General features: G+C 38.9%; 1 protein-coding gene across 1 annotated transcript in view; it reads left to right on the forward strand.

Moving 5' to 3' along the window:
- Positions 1 to 20,088, forward strand: part of LOC104585868 (Transducin/WD40 repeat-like superfamily protein) — a 72,601-nt gene that overhangs the window by 16,503 nt on the left and 36,010 nt on the right. The window contains exons 5-11 of the mRNA XM_010242884.3: positions 2,832 to 2,931; positions 3,014 to 3,088; positions 17,296 to 17,394; positions 17,771 to 17,887; positions 17,996 to 18,111; positions 18,260 to 18,359; positions 18,461 to 18,819. Coding sequence (XP_010241186.1) covers positions 2,832 to 2,931; positions 3,014 to 3,088; positions 17,296 to 17,394; positions 17,771 to 17,887; positions 17,996 to 18,111; positions 18,260 to 18,359; positions 18,461 to 18,819 — 966 coding nt within the window. The remainder of the gene's footprint in view (positions 1 to 2,831; positions 2,932 to 3,013; positions 3,089 to 17,295; positions 17,395 to 17,770; positions 17,888 to 17,995; positions 18,112 to 18,259; positions 18,360 to 18,460; positions 18,820 to 20,088) is intronic.

The raw sequence follows: 20,088 nt of genomic DNA on the forward strand, positions 1-20,088 counted from the left end.
TGCTATCTTAAAGGAACTCCCGGGAAGGGTATACTATTTGCTAAACATGGCCACATGAAGGTAGAAGCATATGCAGATGCTGATTGGGTGGGTAATGTTGATGATAGGAGGTCCACATCAGCCTATTGTGCTATGGTAGTTGGGAATATTGTTTCCTGGAGAAATAAAAAGTAGTCAGTGGTTGCTAGATCTTTAGTTAAGGCTAGAGTATAGGTCTATGGCCCATGGGGTTTTTGAGTTGTTATGGCTTAGATCTCTCCTTGATGAGATGGGTGTCTCATGTGACAAGCCATTTATGTTATATTGTGATAACTAGGCTGCTATTGGCATTGCTCACCCGGTTCAGCATGATAAAACTAAGCACATTGAGGTAGATAGACGCTTTATACGGGAGAGAGTGGCTTTAGGAGAGGTGCCTTCCTTTTATTACATCAAAAAAGCAGCTAGTAGATTTTCTTACTAAGGGAGTTCCGAAAGCAAAGCTTCAACATTATGTAAGAAAGTTGGGCATGATTGACATCTATGCTCAGCTTGAGGGGGAGTGTAGTGAGAATGGGCTGAATGGGCCTTAGTGTCTCTATTTCTTTTGAGTTCATGTTCTTTAAGTTATGGGCCTTAGTTATGGACTTCCTTTGTTTTGTTTTTATTTTTTCTTTAGTGCTGGCCGCCCCATTAAGGGCATCCCGGGAATAAAAGACATCTTGGGGGGTAGAGAGAAAGGATCAAACTCTTCTTTTCTCTTTTCCCTTCTCTTCTTCTTCCACAAACCTCTGTTGAAACCTTTCTTTCTTCTTCCTTTTCTTTTCTTTTTCTATATTTTCTGAATCATTGCAGGTGTGTTTCACAACTTACCGGTTTCCAAAAACTCAGACCTTGGGTTACCCCCCAAAGGCATACCAAGATACTCTAGGGGCCAACTCCTAACCTTACAACCTAGTATTTCTGCCACCACCTGAATATCTTGTTCTCCCACATTAATTCTTGCCACAAACTCTTCTCTCAATTCACTTTAACATTGATACCCTTTGAAAACCATCAACTAGACGTTTTAAGTTCCTCGCACTAGATTCATTGCAGTCCTCACAAAAGATGATTATATCGTTTGCAAATTGTAAGTGGGTGACAACAACCTCATACCAACTCTCCAACCTCTAAGCAAATTATTTAGATGATGACTTTTTGAACCAAGCAGAAAATAGATTTTAGGTCCTTTGCTGTCTGTCTAATCTCTCTCATGTGGTTCCTATACTGCTATAATCCTTTACAATTTATATCATCCAGCCTACCACTATCTTAGAATGACCTTATTGCTCTTCTCTAAAAATCCTTAGTAATTGCATTTCTTTGTCTTTCTAATTGTGACTAGAGTAAGGGCTCTGCCCTTTCATTTTTTCTTTCCTCTGCAATTAAAACATCTGCACGTTATTTTATTTGTCACTAGAATAGGAGCTTTTATCATTCATATTTTCTCTTTCTTATACAATCCCCTCAAGTCATTAAGGAGGTCAAAATCTACTTAATGAGTTAATGACTTATTCACTACAAAGACAAAACATAAGAAACAAGTACTTGTTTCTTTTTTAATTAATGAACTCTGTTTTTTGCAGTGATTTAAAAGGCACACCTAGATGCACAGGTGAGGTGCATTTTAGGGTATGTGCCTCACTTAGGTCCCAAGAGCAACATTATTAAAAGGCGCATGCCTGGTGTGCCTTGCGCTTCAGCCCAGGCATGCGCCTTTTGAAAAAACACTTAAAGTTATAAAACCTTTTTTTATAGGGATTAAGAATTTAAGACGCTGATATGGACTTATTTGGGCTTGCCTTGAGGGGCTTGGTACAAGGCGGCTTGTAGAATCAGGAATGCATAATGTTTAGCATCACATTAGCTATTTGAAGTAATGCAATTGGGAAAAAAAATAATGAGATTAAGAGTTTACATGCTTGAATATGTTTTATATGATATGTTTTACATGTTATGTTTATGTATTTTAATTTGAGATAATAGATTTTTAAAGCATTTATTTTAAAATTTAAGTTTATATTTTTAATTAATAATGTGTTTAATATTTTTACTATTTTGCATTTTTTTGATTTTTTTTTGGATTTTGTTTTTGCATTTTTGCACCTTTCTTCAAAAAGGCATGTGCCTCGCCTTGAGCCTCGGGCACAAAATGGCCCTTGCACTTCTAAAAACTGGTTTTTCTGTTGCCAGTCAAGCAAAAAGAAAGACAAAGCAATAAGTCCTTCAGTTCAGCCAACTCAGCTGTTATCAAGCTGCCTGTTAGTGTTTGTTTCTTTTATGTTAGATCATTTCTGATGTTTTCTAGCTGCTATGCTAACTAAGGGAACTGACTAAATTCATAAGAGAATAGGGAAACAAACTAAATCACACAGTTTTTATATGAAAAGTATATCACCTAGGTGACTCCCGGGCAGACACCTGGTTGCCCATGCACTCTGCTGTTGCTCAGCCTCGACCTAGCACAGAGTATCTTAACAACTATGACTACTTGTGAAGTGATGCTAGATTGATGCTGAAATTTAATCATAGAGTTCCCTTTGTATTTATCATACTCCTTTTCTTGAAAGAATTTCTTCTGCCATTCATAAGAAGAAAGGAATAATTAAATGACTCTACCTAGTTTTCTGAGTATTGTGGATTTATAGGATTTTAAATCCCTGATATCTTTGTTAGTTTATAGCAATGCCTAACTGATTCAAAATCTCTTTTCGCTTTTTCAGTATGGAGTTCCTCTCTAGCAATCCCTGATATCTTTGTTAGTTTGTAGCAATGCCTAACTGATTCAAAATCTCTTTTCGCTTTTTCAGTATGGAGTTCCTCTCTAGATCAGCAGGTGGTGATGGCCCTCTTATTGCTTTTGGTGGATCAGATGGTGTAATTAGAGTTCTTTCAATGATAACATGGAAGGTTTGGAGGGTTCCATGTTGGTTTTGAGCTGTCATTTTCTTTACCATTTTTAAGTTACATGTGCTGAAATTTGTTTTTACAGCTTGTTAGAAGGTACATGGGAGGTCATAAGGGATCTATATCTTGCTTGATGACATTCATGGCTTCTTCTGGCGAGGTAGTTTTTTAGAATTTTATTAAATCAAATTACACAATGAAAAAGATGGGAAGTTCTCCTATTTTATTAGTCCATGTATTTATTGGTTTCTTTTTCTGTTTGTTGGTTACAAACTGAAATGTGCATTAAATTGAGTGGTTACTGGAGTTGATATCTTATACATACATAATGAGAGAGTGTTTTCTTCTTTTGATTCCTCTTCTAATTATTAATGAAATTCTTGTTTCTGTAAAAATAAGATTTTGACATGAATGGTATAGTTTTATAGTTTACTGATAAGAAGAAAATGAACGAATGTAGTTTGATTTATGGTAAACATGTGTAGATGATTGGTGATTTGATGGATGGATGTGCACATTTATTGATTGTGTCATATGAACTTTCTTTTTTTTTTTTTGATAAAATTGTGTATATGAACTTTGATAACAGATGTTGGTGTAGCACAACTTTATTGCATACTTGTAGACTTGTAACAATGGGAAGGTCCTGACAAGCACAAATGTTCTGGTATTAGACCTGTTGAGGAAGGAGAAAGGAAAGGAGTGAAAGAAAGACTAATAGAAATAAACAGATCCAATGAGAAAAAAGATTAACCAATCTCTCCCAGTTGGTTGCTTTGTGTAGATCACATAAACTACAGAATGTTCTGTCCTTATTGAGTATGGGACAGAACCTAAAAATAATAATAGAAAACTAAAAATTACATTACTATCCTTATACTCATCTGTCTAACACTCCCTTCAAGCTGGTGAGTATATCATATTATCCTAACTTGTTACAGATGTATTTTACTCTCACCTGGTTCGAACACCTTTGCCAGGTTGGGTAATCTGTACTACCAAGAATTTAGGCACAAACCGGTCCTCAACCTGGAAAGAACTCATTGCTACATAAAAAATTCTTCCTTTGCTGTTGTATCATCACATCAAGAGTCAATTGTTGGTACATTAACATTCTAAGATTTCTCAAATTAGCATGGTACTCCTCAGTGCTCAGGTCGCCTTGCTGTAATGTAAAATACTCCTGGAATATTTGATATACCTTGTAATGTTGTCTTGACCTGAATATAAATCTCCTTGGCTGTATCAAGGAACATGAAATTGACATATTTTTTGGTTCCATGCTGTTCCACAATCATGTCACGATTTGAGCATTCTCCTGCACCTAATCACTTTAACCACTTAACCTAGCTATGGGTTTATGATCCTTAAAATAGATTCTCTTAGTTGTTAAAAACGCCTCTACAGACCTTTCCCAAGGGGCATAGTTTTCACTATTCTGCTTTATAGATGTAATCTACACTGGAAATAGCCCTGAGACAAGCAGATTTGGTTTGAATCTATCACTTCCACTTCTTCAGGATGCCTTTGCTTCCTTCTTTAACACACTACACACATTAGCCTCCTAACAGCCAGGCTTGATCACAACTACCCAACCAACATACTTCACCACAACCAGTATGCCTTACCACAGTGCTGGACTGATTGTATAAGGAGAAGCAACTTCACAAATCACAACTTACTTGAACACCTCACTTGTTATATGTCATAGTCACCATCCAAAAAACATTAATCTGAGAAACAGCACCCCTGTTTGCATAGAATTACCATTTAGCACCAACAACTGATCACCATAGACAGCACTTCACTGTTACAAATGGTGACTTGACCAATGTTAGATAAGAAAGGGGCACTCGTGGATCTGATGTGAGTGCAGACTCTAAAATGGCTTTGATGCCATGTTCTCATATTAGACCTGCTGAGAAAGGAGAAGAGAAGGAATCAGAGAATCTTCAAAAAAAAAAAAAGAGAAGAGAAAGAAAGAAGAATAGAAAGAAGCTGGTCTGATGGGAAAAAGATTAACTGATCTCTTCCAGTTGGCTGCTTTATATAGATAACTCAAACTCAATTACATTTACTGTTCTGCCCTTATTAATTAGGGACAGAATCTAAACATAATAATGGAAAACTAAAATTATATGACTACTCTTATATTCATGCCATTTAAGTTGTAAGTTCTAACAGCACATTTCAGTTGGAAGGGTTTGTTGGTTAGGTGGTGTTAATTCAATCCTTAATATTTCAAGTTTTTTTATAGACATGTTTGGCAATAGAATCAACCAAGTATATGATGAACTGATATGAGCCTATTTCATATGTTAGAAACAATGTTTTAAAATGCGGAAGCGTGACTTGAGTTATTCCACTACCTAGAGGTGTGAATTGTAGTTCAGAACGTATGAGGCGTAAGCCTCCCGAACACAAGGAGGCGTAAACCTCCTTAAGAGGAGGGGGGATGAGGAGGAAGAAGAGGAAGGAGGATCTCATTTTTCTTTATCATTAATAAAAATCTTTTATATTAAGAAGAACGAAGATGCATAGCACTAGTTGCATTTTTTTCCTTTTTTTCTTTCTTTTTTCGTCTTTTCACATGAGGCACATGAGGCATACGCCTCTAGCATGCCTCATGAAAAAAGTGTATGAGGCATACACCTCTTGCACATGAGGTATATGCCTTATAGGTGTCAGCGCCTCTGGCATATGCCTCAGGGCGTTTTGGGGGCACCTCGCTGGAGGTGCGCTTCCATACGCCTCTAAACATTGGTTAGAAATAAACCAAGACTTTTTGTGGGAGCCAAGAGAGGAGAAGAGGGACCATAGGATAGGTTGGGAGGTGGTAACTAGGTGGTCTTGGGATTGGGAATATCAGGAAGAGAAATATGGCTTTATTGGGGAAGTGGCTATGGAGGTTTCCATTGGAAAAAGGAAAAATTGTGGACAAAGATAGTGGCTAGCATTCATGGGTTAGAGGACAATGGTTAGGATCTTGGAATTCTTGCAAGGACTATAAGTTCTTCTCCATGGAAAGCCATCCATGATCTTCTTCCAGTATTCTCCCCTTGGATTAAGTATGGTTTGAATTCAGGTAACCTTATAAAAGTTTTGGGAGCAAAGTTGGGTTGGGGATTCCCCCTTGATGGACCAGTTTCCCTCTTTGTATGCCCTGTTTGATCTGAAGAATGAACCCATCTCTTCTTTCCTTGTGCCTTCAGACTCATCTTTTGGGTTTGGGTGGAACTTGGGCCTGAGAAGGGTCATTAGGGACACAAATCACAGATGTACTTTGAATTTGTTAACCATTCTTGAAAATGTATTCTTGGATCCCACTAAGGAAGACATCAAAATTTGGACCTCGTCCTCCTCTAGTACCTTCTCTTGTGCCTCTTTCTTTGAAACCTTATGTCAGCCTCCTACTTCTAGTGGTCTGTCATTCCATGTTAAAGATGTTTGGAGCACGCCCATTCCCCTCCTCGGGTTGGTAGTTTTTGTTGGGAGACATTCCTGGAAAGAATTAACCCAAGTGGCCTGCTTTAAAGAAAGAGACCCAATACTTGTTTATCCCTACATAGGTGTAATCTCTGCAAAGTTGATGGGGACCGCCTACTGATTTCTTGCCTGTTTGCTAGAACTATTTGGGAGTGGGTATTTTCCCTTTTTGGGTGTAGTTGGATCCCCCCACCCCCACCCCTTGAATGCGCAAAGCCTATTCGCTCCTTCTTACTTTAGCTGGCCAATGTGCCAATGTAAAGAGGGAGGTTTATGTGGAGATGTATTAGGGCAACAGTTTGTTGGTCTTTATGGGAAGAAAAAAATTCACGAATTTTCTCAGAAAAGGAGAGAATCATTGAGAATTTAATAGAATTTATACACTTAAGGGTGGTACATTGGCTGAAATCCCTGGACCTATTCACAGGTTTCTCCATGGATGACTTGTTGAGAAATTGAAAAGAGATAGCAAACTCTACCCAGGCCTAAAGGGTTTCTAGTCCCTCTTGGACCTTTCCCCCCTCTGGTTTCATAAAACTGAATTTTGATGGCAGAAGCTTAAGGAACCCAGGGCTATCTGGTATAGGGGTATGTGTGTTCAGGAACGAGGAAGGGCTTATTCTAGTCATGTTCTCAGGCCCTATTGGGGACGGAGACTCTCTTAGGGCTGAGATGTTTGTGGCTCTGGAAGGTGCCCAAAGAGCAAGAGAGTTGAACATTAGAAGGTTGGTTCGTGAAGGTGACTCAGAGGTGGTGGTGAGATGGCTAAAGGAAGACATCATTGGTATGTTGAACTACAGAAATGAAAGGAAAAGATTTAAATGGCTGACTAGGGACATTGAGGTGAAATACAATTGGGTAAAGAGAACTGCTAACTCACTGGCCAATGGGTTAGCCAAGCAAGGGGTGAATTGGGGTTATTTGTTTTGGGCTCATTTCTAATATTGTTTCCTTTGTAATTTGCTGGTGGGGGAGTTAAGACAGTTTACCTTCCCCCTTGTAATTAAAGTTTCATAGTCTTAATAAAATTTACTGTTATTGATAAAAAAAAAAACAAAATGAAAATGAAGGGAAAGGTTGATAGAGAGAGTTTATGCATTCTACTTGATATAAGTTTGGCCAGGGGAGGTCTTTGTAGGAGTTAGGTATATAGTGGAAAACTCTCTTAGGATGGATCTTTTGAGATTTTGTATTTTTTTCGCTATATTGATATGCCACAACTTTTCTTGCCATATGATGTTGAAAGGTTTTGTAATGACCCTTTCCTTGTGGGGTTTTTTATGTTGTGGCATAGAGCTGTTGGTGGCAACAACACAAAGATCTTTTTGGGAACATAGTCCTATTTGTGGTCTGTCAAGGTGTTTTGCTAGAGAGAAACTGAAGGATCCTTGAAGAAGAAAACAAGGGTTCTATCTCCTGTGTCTTTGGCATACTGATAAAAAAAGAGAATAAAAAGGCAGAAGGCAAAGTGCTTAAGTTCTGAGTTAAACTAAGGTCTGAGGTTTGGATTCTGGTAACACAGAATTTGAGGATATTGGTAAATCATCCTTGGAGGAGAATTCTGGTTTAGTTTGGAGCTAATGGGTTTGTATTAAGTTTTTTTTTTTTTAATATGTTTTTTAATCTTTGTGCCAGTCTCCATATAAGAGACACCTCCTGGTGTTTGGAGGAGGTGGGTTATCTACCTTATTTTCTTGTAAATTGTTTTTTCCTCTAATATATTGTTTGCTTTACTATAAAACGGACCTTCTAAAAGGTGCTTTGATGATTGTATTTTGTACTTCTTTCTTTTTTTCTCCTATTCTTTTAACAGTAAGAACAACTTTTGAGGTTATAGGTGAAGCATTGGGAGATATGGTTAGAATCTGGGGGGCAATTCTGTTGGTTTTAGATCTGGAATTCAGAGGCTCTTCAAATTGTGGTGGGAGTTGAAGAGTCACTGCAATAAAGGGATACCTTTCTGTAGTTGGATCAGTGGTTAGAGGTGATCATTGATGGTGAGAACTCTGGAAAGAAGAATAGTGATGAGCATTTCAAAGATAAAGGATCTAATGACTACTGTTATGGGCGATAGGATTCCCTGCAAGCAAAAACTCTGCACGCACTCTGCAAGCATGGGAATGCAGCTGCACATTGGGAATGTCTCCTCATGAATTCAATATACATGTACAACAGATGTTCCCAATGTGCACAGCTGGATGCTATGTGTGCAGAGTTTTTGCTTTCAGGAGATCTGGACTCCTTTTTTTTTAGATCAATAACAAGAACTTTCATTAACCAATTAGAAAAAATAAGTACAAAGAGGGGGAGATAAGCTATCTTAACTCCCCGAGCAGAGGCTAGAGCCCCCAAAAAGAAGAGAAAACAGAATTACAACTGAGCCCAGAACAAAGATTCCCTCGTCACCCCTTGCTTGGCTAACTCATCAGCAGATGAGTTAGCAGTTCTCTTCACCCAACTGCACTTTACTTCCACGTCCTTAGCCAGCCACTTGAGAATTTTCTTTTCATTGCTGTATCTCCACAGCCCAGTCTTATCTTCTTTCAGCCACCCTACTACCACCTCCAAATCACCTTCAACTTCAAGCCTCTGTACATTCATTTCTTTAGCTCTTCGGACTCCTTCCAGTGCTGTAAGAATCTCAGCTCCGAGGGAATCATCTACACCAATTGGGCCTGAGAACATGGCTATGACAATCCCATTCTCATCCCTCATCACTTCTCCAATGCCAGATTGCCCTGGGTTCCTTCTACTACTGCCAGCAAAGTTCAGCTTTATAAAACTAGTGGGGGGAGGGATCCAGGAAGGACTTAGACCCGTTCTAACCTGGGCAGAGCTAGCAATCTCTTCCACTTTCTCAGCAAGTCATCCAAAGTGAAATCAGTGAATAAATCTGAGGACTTTAACAATTGCGCTGCCCTTAAGTGGCTTAGTTCTATTACATTTTCAATGTTCCTCTCCTTTCCTGAGAAGATTCTTGAGTTTCTTTCTGCCCACAAAGACCAAGCTACAGCAGCCCTTAAGCATCTCCACATAATCCTAACTCTTTTCAAATGCCACCTGAAGGAGGAAGAAAAACTTTGCACATTCAATTGGGGATTCCACCCACACCCAAAAAGGGTATAAAACCCATTCCAAATAGTTTTAGCAAAATGACAAGTAACTAAAAAGGTGATAACCAGTCTCCCCATTAGCATTGCAGAGAATGCACCTATGTGGAGATAAGCAAGTCTTTGGTCTCTTTCTTTGAAGTAGATCACTAGTGGGGATAAACAAGTCTTGGGAGTTTCCCAAAAACTCCCAACCCTAGGAGGAGTTTCACTATTGCCTGGGTTCTTGTTGCACTCAAGGTTCAAAATTTCGATATGATATGTCCCATATTGGGTATATTGTATCGTATCTTTTGCTCAATGATACACCTATTTCAAGGTATTTTTAGAAACTCTTTTGTTATTGATTAAATATCACAAAAATGACTGTCTTGTAAAATTTTGAAAAAAAAATAAAAAAGAAGTACAAGGTATCAAAGATAAACCCCTTCCGGCATATCGGGGTGTATCAATATTTTGAACCTTGGTTGTACTCTATTGGCTTGTTTGTGTTTCTGCAATAAATTTACCCTTTATTATTAAAATACAGAGCTTCACTGACATTAGAGAAGTCTGAAGATGAATCCCATGATGATAATGAGTATCAGGGAAGTGAGGTGGAGAAAAGGTACTTGGTTGATAGATGTCACAGGGTGAATGATCCTTAACAGGAGGGTCTTGGTCCCTTCAAAACTATTTGTGGTGCAACTCTTGGATAGGAGACATAAAGGGTACCTTTTATCTTTTGGTTTAGGATCCAAATGCTTTATATTCCGTTTTGGGAAAAGGAGAAAGTAGTGGTTCAACTACCAGGAGTCTGAAATCAGGAAAAGAGAAATTCTTGGTGGAGACAACCAGGAGTTTGAAGGTAGTAACTATTTTAATAATAAAGGAATTTTTTATTAAATAAAAAGAAGATAGAAAGGTAGGTGATAAGGAATCACTGAGGGAGAGAAAAAAGAATTAAACCACTCCTCCCCTAACCAAAATTCCCTATTATACTAATGACATGACAAACATAGAGCTCAATGTCAATAACATCAGATCATAACAACCATCTACCTAATTAACATGCCAATTGCCACATCTAAGGGTCCGTTTGGTTCATAGTCGGAATCAGAATTGGAATTGCAATCCCTTGGAATCGGATTCGGAATGGTCTATTCCCATAGTCTGTTTGGTTCAGACAGGAATTGGAATCAGCTGGAATGGGATTTCATTCCCAAGGGAGGGGGAGGGAATGGCCACCCAACCAAACAGTTGGAATCGGAATGGCCCACCTATTCCTGTGAACCAAACGAGCCGTAACTTCTTTTGTTTCTCAAAAGAATTTTCTTAGAACTCATCAGTATTCAATCATGTCTCTAGTACAGAAGCCCCACCAACATTTACTTTCCTGTGTAAACTTAAGCTTAAACTCCCCTTCTTACCTTCTACGACACATTCCACAGTCCCACCTTCTACTTCCATACCCCATTAGTTGTTGCATATCTCCTTTTCTTCCCTCTGTCCTCCCACCCTCATCCCCACCTCAGAATGACCCACCTCTGCTATAACCTGATAGCCTTCTAATCCCATCGTGGCTTCCCTTTGTATATTATACTTCTCTAACTCTCTCTTTTCCCTCCCTCCATTTCTTCACAATTAGAAATTGCCCTGTTTTTCCTCAATTATTTCCTTCCTCTTTCCCTAAAGTTTCTCAAAAACTCTTCTTGCAGCTTCTTCTCCCCCTATGTAAAATACACCCAATGCCTTTCCTATTTCGCCTCTCTATCAATTACCTTTCTGAATTTCATCTTTTTGTTCACTTTAAGAACCACATCTATATGTATCTTTTGATCGTTGTCCCTATCTGTTGTGTCTATTTTCTTTTACCTTTAATCTCCCTTGTTCCATTATTTTTTGGTAAGTAGCTTCAAATTTTATTAATTATATACAGAAACAACCCAATCTTCCTTACCTACTGTCTATCTATGCTCCTTTCCTTGCTATGGGATATGTTAAAGCGAACATGCTTTTGTGTTATTGGATCAAGTAAATTTAGGTTTGAACCATTGTGAAGGAACAATGACTGTGAGACAAAAGACATCCAAGTAGATGGTGAGAGGATGATGTGGATGTGTGGTGGTGGATCCCTTGGCCAACCAATCCTCAATTCTCTTGACCAATTTGCAGGTTAGAGAAGGAAGATCCTGTAAAGATTTAGTTTGTTGAGTTTGTGGCTTTGGAGATTTGAGGGGTTGGGGATATTAGGGTCAGTTTTTGCTAAGTTTTTGTGTGGATCAAGATAGGCTGAAAGATAATCTTTATGAAGAAGATAAATAGATTGTTATGCAGGTTAGGCAATGGGAGGGAAAGGAATAGATTGGGCCAAAAAAAGGAAAAAACGCAGCTGATGATTTGAACAAGGCTGTTGTTTTCTCAGAGCTGACCAAACGTGATTTGGGCTCAGGATAGGTGGTTTTGGAGAGTCTTAGGACGGGAGAGAGGAGAGGAATGAATCCCTATTAGGTTGGGGACATGGTGAATACTTGAGATAGCTTAGCTTATGAATACTTGAGTAACTACGATGTATCTCTTGGCAATAAATCCGATTGAAATATGAGGAAGTAGAGAAGAGAAGGGAAGAAGAGAGAAGAGAAGAAGAAAGAAAGGAAGAAGAAAAGGTTTGGAGCAATGGAACAGTACTGGTGGCGCTAGCTTCTATTATATTATATAGGGCGGCAGAAAAAAGGCTTTAACTAGCCAAACAGACCCTAACACAAATAACTAAATTATTTCAACATCCCCCTCAAGTTGGAGCATAGATGTCAATCATGCCCAACTTGTCACACAAATCATTGTGCCACACATGATGATGACCTTTGGTGAAGATATCTGCAAGTTGTTCTTCTGAGCTGACATATGTAGTACACACTCTCCATTTACAAGTTTCTCTCTAATAGAATGCTTGTCCACTTCAATGTGTTTCGTCCTATCGTGCAGGACTGGATTAGCAGCAATATTGATGGCAGCTTTATTGTCACAATAGAGTGACATAGGGTTGCTCACTGCAAAACTCAGTTCACCTAACATATTTCTTATCCACATGATTTCAACAACCCCATGAGACATCGCTCTATGTTCTGCTTCAGCACTAGATCTAGCCACCACACTTTGTTTTTTACTTCTCCATGTGACCTGGTTTCCTCCTACAAAGGCACAATACCCACTGGTAGACTTTCGGTCATCAACTGTTCCTGCCCAATCAACATCAGTATATACTTCCACCTTTAAGTGTCCATGTTTCTGGAACAACAAACCAGCTCCGGAAACTTCTAGAGGTATCTAAGGATCCTCTCTGCAGCTTCAAAGTGAGTTGTCCTAGGATTGTGCATGAACTGACTAAGGACACCCACTGCATAAGCAATATCAGGCCTGGTCATAGACAAATACAAGAGTCTCCCTACGAGTCTCTGGAACTTCTTCACATCTTTCAAAAACTCTCCTTGACTGTAGGAAACAAAAGCTGATGTGGGACCTTATACTCTAGTAACCGAGATGGCATACGGTTGATGATGTATGTAGCACATAAAACTGCATCCATCCAAAAACGTTTTGGCACATTCATATGAATTAATAAGCCACGAGCTACTTTGAGAAGGTGACGGTTCTTTCGTTCAGCAATACCGTTTTGTTGGGGTGTCCTAGCACAAGAGCTTATTTGAAGTGACCCACTCGAAGCAAAAAACTCCGTGAGATCACTATGGAAGTATTCCTTTCGATTGTCTGACTGGAAGATATGGATTTCAGCTTGGAACTGAGTGAACACCATGCATTGAAAGTCTTTCACAATTTTTGGCACTTCATCTTTAGATCGCATAGGATAAACCCAAGTGTATCTAGAGTAATCATCAATCAAGGTAATGAAGTACTTATATCCAGCCTTAGTAGGTAGAGTAACAGGGTCCCAAACATCAGAATAAACAATATGAAATGGAAATTCAGATCTTTTATTTCTCAAAGGAAAAGAACTTCTACAATGTTTACTCAATTGACATGTCTGACACTGTAACTAACTCACTGACAAGGACTCAAACAACTTTGGGAACATAACTTTTAATGGCTCAAAAGAAAGATGACTAAGATGACTGTGCCATAAATAGGCTTGACTCTCACTGGACAAACTCATGGACTCTGTAGCCACAAGACCATCTTTATTCTCCAACACGTAGAGACCATCCACCATGCTTCCTCTACCAATCGTCTTCCCCGAGGCCAAATCCTGAAACACACATGAAGATGGAAAGAAAGTGACTGAACAGTTCAAGGAGTGAGTTATACTACTGATGGACGACAAATTTATAGGTAATTTCGGAACATGCAGTACATTAGAAAGGGTAAGGTCGAGTGGGAGAGGTATGGTACCGTGGCCAACTATGGTAGAGAAAGAACCATCAGCTAGTCTCACCTTATCTCTCCCAGAGAGAAGGTTATATGTCTGAAATAAATTTGACTTACCGGTCATGTGGTTTGAGGCTCCGGAGTCAATAACCCAAGGAGAATCAATGGTATGAGATGACACATGGAAGGCAGTGGCAGCGTTACCTGATGTAGATGCGAAAGAGGTAGAGGGAGTAGGACCAGAATCCATTTGGCGAAGAGTCCTACCATACAATTCCAAATGGTCACGAAAGGAGTTGATAATTTCTTCCTTAGGGTCAGAACTGGGATGCCTCTCCTGAGTTACCAATGGACTAGTCTCTGGAGATGCCATATTAGCTGAGTTATACTTTTTCTGATTCTGCTGACTTGGTTTCTTGCCCTGATCAGGTGTTGACTTCTTACCCAAATCTTGTGCCCATTTAGGTTTTCCATGGAGATCCAACATGTATCTCTGGTGTGTCTTGTCTTTTGGCAGTGAGTGCACCAAAGTTTACTCTTGTCATCTGTTCTCTTCTAAGAGTCACCTTTCTTAAAAGCACCTCCGACATTTGCATCTGAATTTCCTCGGACAGCTAGGGCAACTGACTCCCCCTCTACACAATTCATCACACTTCTTCTACTCTCTTCTGACTGCACTAAGGCATACACCTCCTGAATTGATGGCAAGTCTTTACTACCCAAGATCTGCACCCTGATGGACTCATATGAAGGATTCAGCCCTAGGAGGAAGGCAATGACTCGTTGCTGAGATACAAGTGACTTATACGCCTTTGCATCTTCATCACACTTCCAATTCACACCCTGATGGACTCATATGAAGGATTCAGCACTAAGGCATACAAGTGACTCCTCTCCCCCGGCTTGCAAGTAGAGGATTCAGCTTGTAGTTGGTATATCTTGGCATAGTGTCTCTGCTCTGAATAGGCGGACTTTGCTTGTTCCCATATCTCACAAGCAGTTTCAGCCCACATAAAAGTCTTCCTTACTTGTGGCAGCATGGAAACTAAGAGCCATGACATTACACCATACTATTCTCTTGGTTCCACCTATCATATTCAACACTTCCGTTCTTCGGTTCCTTCACTCTCCCATTGATGTATCCTATTTCCCCCCTAGCAGTGATGTAGAGTTTTATTCCCCTAGACCACTCAAGGTAGTTTAGACCATCAAAGGGAATAACAGCCATGGGGAAATTCATATCCATTCCCCCACTCACTCCATTGTGGCTCCCTGTAATCTCTGAAGTAGCAGAATTCTCAGACGACATTGTAAACACAGTTTTTTTGATATAAACTCTCAACTTAGGATCCCTCCTTATATTGACAAAAGCTCCACACACAACAATTCAATTTTGGACTTAATCTGAGCACAAAAAACAGCACCAATTTCCAAAGAAGAACTATGACGAGACTGATTTTCAGATCTGCATGAAGAACAGTCCCAGCCTACTGGTTTTCCAGTAAGTTCCACCACAGCATTAATCAATAAGAGAGATCCTAACACACATGAAATCAGACTAACGAGCAGAGAAAACAGGTCATCTGTGACCTACAATCACCTTTTCACAGGTACAAGATCACACGATCCAACAAATAAAAGAGGTATAACCCTCACAAAAGTCTGTCAACATTCAGTGGTTTGGATTCATTTGTTCTCCACTTGGTACACGACCAAGGAAAGAAATAAAAGAAGAAAGAAAACTTTAGGGTTGTACCAGTTGCAGTTCTGATTTGATCAGCCCAGATTCAATCCTCTGTTCCGCCCAGATTAACCAACTTGAAGAGAAAACTTGGTCGCCTAGATTCAACAGCCTTGCTCTGATACCATCTTGGCAATAAATCCGATTGAAATATGAGGAAGTAGAGAAGAGACGGGAAGAAAAGAGAAGAGAAGAAGAAAGAAAGGAAGAAGAAAAGGTTTGGAGCAATGGAACAGTACTGGCGGCGCCAGCTTCTATTATATTGTATAGGGCGGCAGAAATAAGAAGGAAAAAGACTATTGCGCCCCTGCTGTAAGTGAGTACAATAATAGAAAATAAAAAAAGTCTTTTACTAGCCAAACAGACCCTAACACAAATAACTAAATTATTTCAACAGCATCTATGGATATTATTGACCATGTTCATTCTCCTTTGTTAGACAAACTACTTTATATAAACTTGGTTACAGTTCAATGAGAAGGATCAGATGAAAAACATAAAGATGATGGAACTTTGTTACTGTTCTTAACATATTTTGTTTGGAGATGGAGATTTCCTATGCAATTTTGTTCCTTCATAGGCCGTTCCCTTGCTTCGGTTGTTGTCTTTTTTTTTTTTTTTTTCTCTTGGTTGTCCTCGGTGGGCTCCCTCTTTGTGGGTACTATTGTGTTTCTAATAAAATCTATTTATTAAACAGAACTAACTCTTTCTCTTCTTGGATGATTCGTTTTGTTCTTGTTTGGACTAAACTGGTTTTGTTGGTTACAATGTTTTAAAAGCACAAAGCGCAAAAAAGGCGCAGGGGTCAATTTGCACCTGAGGCGCAAGGCGAGGTGCACGCCTTTTTGAAGCAAGGCGCAAAAATACAACAAAAAAGTCAGAAAATTAAAAAAAAAGCCAAAAAATTCAAAAAAAAATATTAAACATAATATTACTAAAAAAATATAAAGTTAAAATTTAAAATAATGTTTTAAAAAACCTATTATCTAAAATTAAAATACATAAACATAAGATGTAAAGTATATTCAAATGAGAATTTAAAAATAAAATCAAACATATAAAACATTTTCAAGCATGTAAAACCTCTAATATCTTTTTCACTTAATTGCAGTACTTCACATAGCTAATGTAATGTAAAACATATTACATTCTTCTTAAAAAGCAATTAAAACTATAAAATCATTATTTTTTGTGTGAAAACTAGGAATTTAAGACCTAATGTGGACTTGTTTGGGCTTGCCTCGAGGGGCGGTGGCACGGAGGTCCGGGGGCAGAGGCCCCGGCCCAGCCGTTATGTTCAAAAAAAAAAAGCGAAAAAGCGCCAAATTTTCAAAAGGCGCACGCCTGGGCTGAGGCACAAGGCGCATCAGGGGCACCAGGCATGCACCTTTTGAAAGGCTGCACCTAGGACCTAGGCGAGGTGCATACCTTGAAATGCGCCTTGCCTGTGTGCCTAGGCGCGCCTTTTAAATCACTGGTTGGTTATTCATGATGGAATTAATTCATGTCCTCTCCTGCACCTCGCCTGTGTGCCTAGGCGCGCCTTTTAAATCACTGGTTGGTTATTCATGATGGAATTAATTCATGTCCTCTCCTATGCTTTAAGTTCTTGTTGGATTGATTTTTATATTGAAGCTTACCCTTTTTGGCATTCAACTGCAATTTTAGGCGCTTCTGGTGTCTGGTGGTAGTGACGGTCTGCTTATACTATGGAGTGCTGATCATGGTCAAGATTCACGGGAACTTGTTCCAAAGTTGAGTTTGAAGGTAGTTATTCTTCTTTCACATCCTACTAATAGATATGGCACAACTGCTTAAGGTTTCTATTTTTCAATGTATCTTGTGAGAACTATGTTTTATTCTTCAGTGGTCATTAGGATTTTGTCATTTGCTCAAGTTCTCTTCATCATGGTAATAAGAAAATTTTAAAAGTTACCAATTAGGCAGTTCATTATTTTTGATATTTCATATTTAATCTTTTATTTTGTTTTTCTTTTTTTGCTTGAGCTCATGCCTTATGATTAAAGTGGACACTTTATTCATTCCAATCTTGTTAGGGAGTAATCTTCAAATGCAGTTGATTCAGATTCCCTGGTTTGGTAATATTTTGTCATCTTACTTGTCTTCTTGGTGATGCTTCAAGGCACATGATGGTGGGGTTGTGGCTGTTGAGCTTTCTAGGGTGATGGGAGGTGCACCGCAATTGATAACCATTGGTTCAGATAAGACATTAGCCATCTGGGATACTATCTCTTTTAAGGTATCACACTGCCTGCCCAGAATTTTGCTCTTATTTTGTTTGAATAGAATTTATTATTATTGGAAGGGTTAGTGATGCTTTGACATTTTCCTTACATGCTATATTCAGGAATTGAGGCGTATTAAACCTGTTCCGAAACTGGCTTGCCATAGTGTGGCATCTTGGTGCCACCCTCGAGCTCCTAATCTTGACATCTTAACTTGTGTTAAGGATTCTCATATTTGGTATGTATTTATCTATTTTTACCCATGACAGTAGATTTTATGTACCTGAATAGTGTATCATCTCTCAAAAGTAAGGCACTTCATTTTTAAGAAATGCCATTTCTTCTTGATTGATTCTGAGATCATCTCTTGCCTTGATATTTGGCAGGGCAATTGAACATCCAACTTATTCAGCTCTTACGAGGCCATTGTGTGAACTTTCTTCGCTTGTTCCTCCACTAGTACTTGCACCAAACAAGAAACTTAGGGTATGCCTTTTGTTTTTCTTTATTGGGATCCTTACTAATTACTGATCATGCAAGTTATTTAGTTTGTTGCTTTATCCACTGTTTTTAAGTTTCTGTGTTAGGTTTACTGCATGGTTGCACATCCTTTACAACCACACCTTGTTGCTACTGGAACCAATATTGGTGTTATTCTCAGTGAGTTTGATGCAAGATCTCTTCCAGCTGTTGCTCCTTTACCAACACCACCAGGCAGCAGAGAACACTCTGCTGTATATGTTGTTGAAAGAGAATTGAAGTTACTAAGCTTTCAGTTATCTAACACAGCAAATCCATCTCTTGGAAGTACAAGTACCTTATCTGAAACAGGAAGGTCCAGGGCAGAGTCATTGGAACCATTGCATGTGAAGCAGATTAAGAAGCACATTAGCACACCTGTTCCACATGATTCGTATTCTGTTCTTTCTGTGAGCAGTTCGGGAAAGTAAGTTGTGATTGCAAAATGTAAATTCTCATTGTTGATAGTGCACCATTTTTGATAGTTAAATGCAACTTTGTTAATTTATGTTAAATAAGTTACAAGGGAGACTGGACAAATGATGCATTTTACTGACAAGAGGGTCTGAAAATGAAAAAGAGATATGCATAAAATGAAAAAAAGTACAAAAAGGTTGTTGTCGAAACTAGAGTCACCCCACCATAGGTTGGTCCAAAACTTTATTCTATCCCCATTTCCCACTTTGTATCTAATGAAAGAGATGAAAAAGTTATAAGTGGAGAGGATACCTTTCCAAGGGTTGGTGTCTTTGACCCTGTTCAAGTGAAAATTGCTATCCCAACCATTGGCGTGCTTCCTGTACTTGTGATAACAGCGGTTGAAAGAGCACTTTGTTCCAGTGGGAATCTCCAACGCCATTTAGTAAGAAGGACTGTATTTCTTTCTTTTAGGTGACCAATTCCCAGACCACCACCCTCCTTGGGTTTGCACACCTGATTCCAGCTCACAAGGTGAGCTCGCTTTTCCCCACCCCTATCTCAAAGAAATTTTGCTGAAGCTTTTCAAGCTGATTAGTGATTTTGGTGGGCATGCAAAAATTAGAAAGAAAATAAATAGGCTGATTAACCAAAGAAGATTTAATAAGAGCAAGTCTCTCCCCTTTGGAAAGGTAGTTCCTTTTCAAAGTGAAAAGTTTCTTCTCACATTTTTCCAGTACTGGGTCCCAGAAACTTTGACTCTTTGGATTTCCTCCAAGAGGGCATCCCATGTAAGAGATGGGAAGATTCTCCACTTTGCACCCCAAAGTCTCCTTAAAACTGTTCAGAGAAAGATCATCTGCTATACTCAAACCTACTATGCTACTCTGTGAAAAGAGACTCGAAGTCCAGAGACCCATTCAAAACAGGTTATGACCCTTTTCAGATTTGATATATTGACCTCATTAGCCATAATGTCATCAGCAAATTGAAGGTGTGAAATCTGAATAGCTTCTCTACCAACTTCAAAGCCTCTCACCTGATGTGGACACGTATTGGGAGCAGCAGCAGCAATGATCCGGTGTTCTCATCCTATCCAATTCGGCAGCAACAGTCTTATCCATTCAGCAGATTAGATTAGACTATCTTGTTATTCTTATCTTATTAAGTTAGTAGATTAGATTATCTTATCTTATTAGATTAGTAGATTAGATTATCTTATCTTATTAGATTAGGATTAAGAGAGATTTATCTTATTAGATTAGGATTAAGAGAGATT

Source organism: Nelumbo nucifera, chromosome 3 (assembly GCF_055504915.1).
Source record: "Nelumbo nucifera cultivar China Antique chromosome 3, China Antique-T2T, whole genome shotgun sequence".
In the NCBI taxonomy this organism is placed as follows: Eukaryota; Viridiplantae; Streptophyta; class Magnoliopsida; order Proteales; family Nelumbonaceae; genus Nelumbo; species Nelumbo nucifera.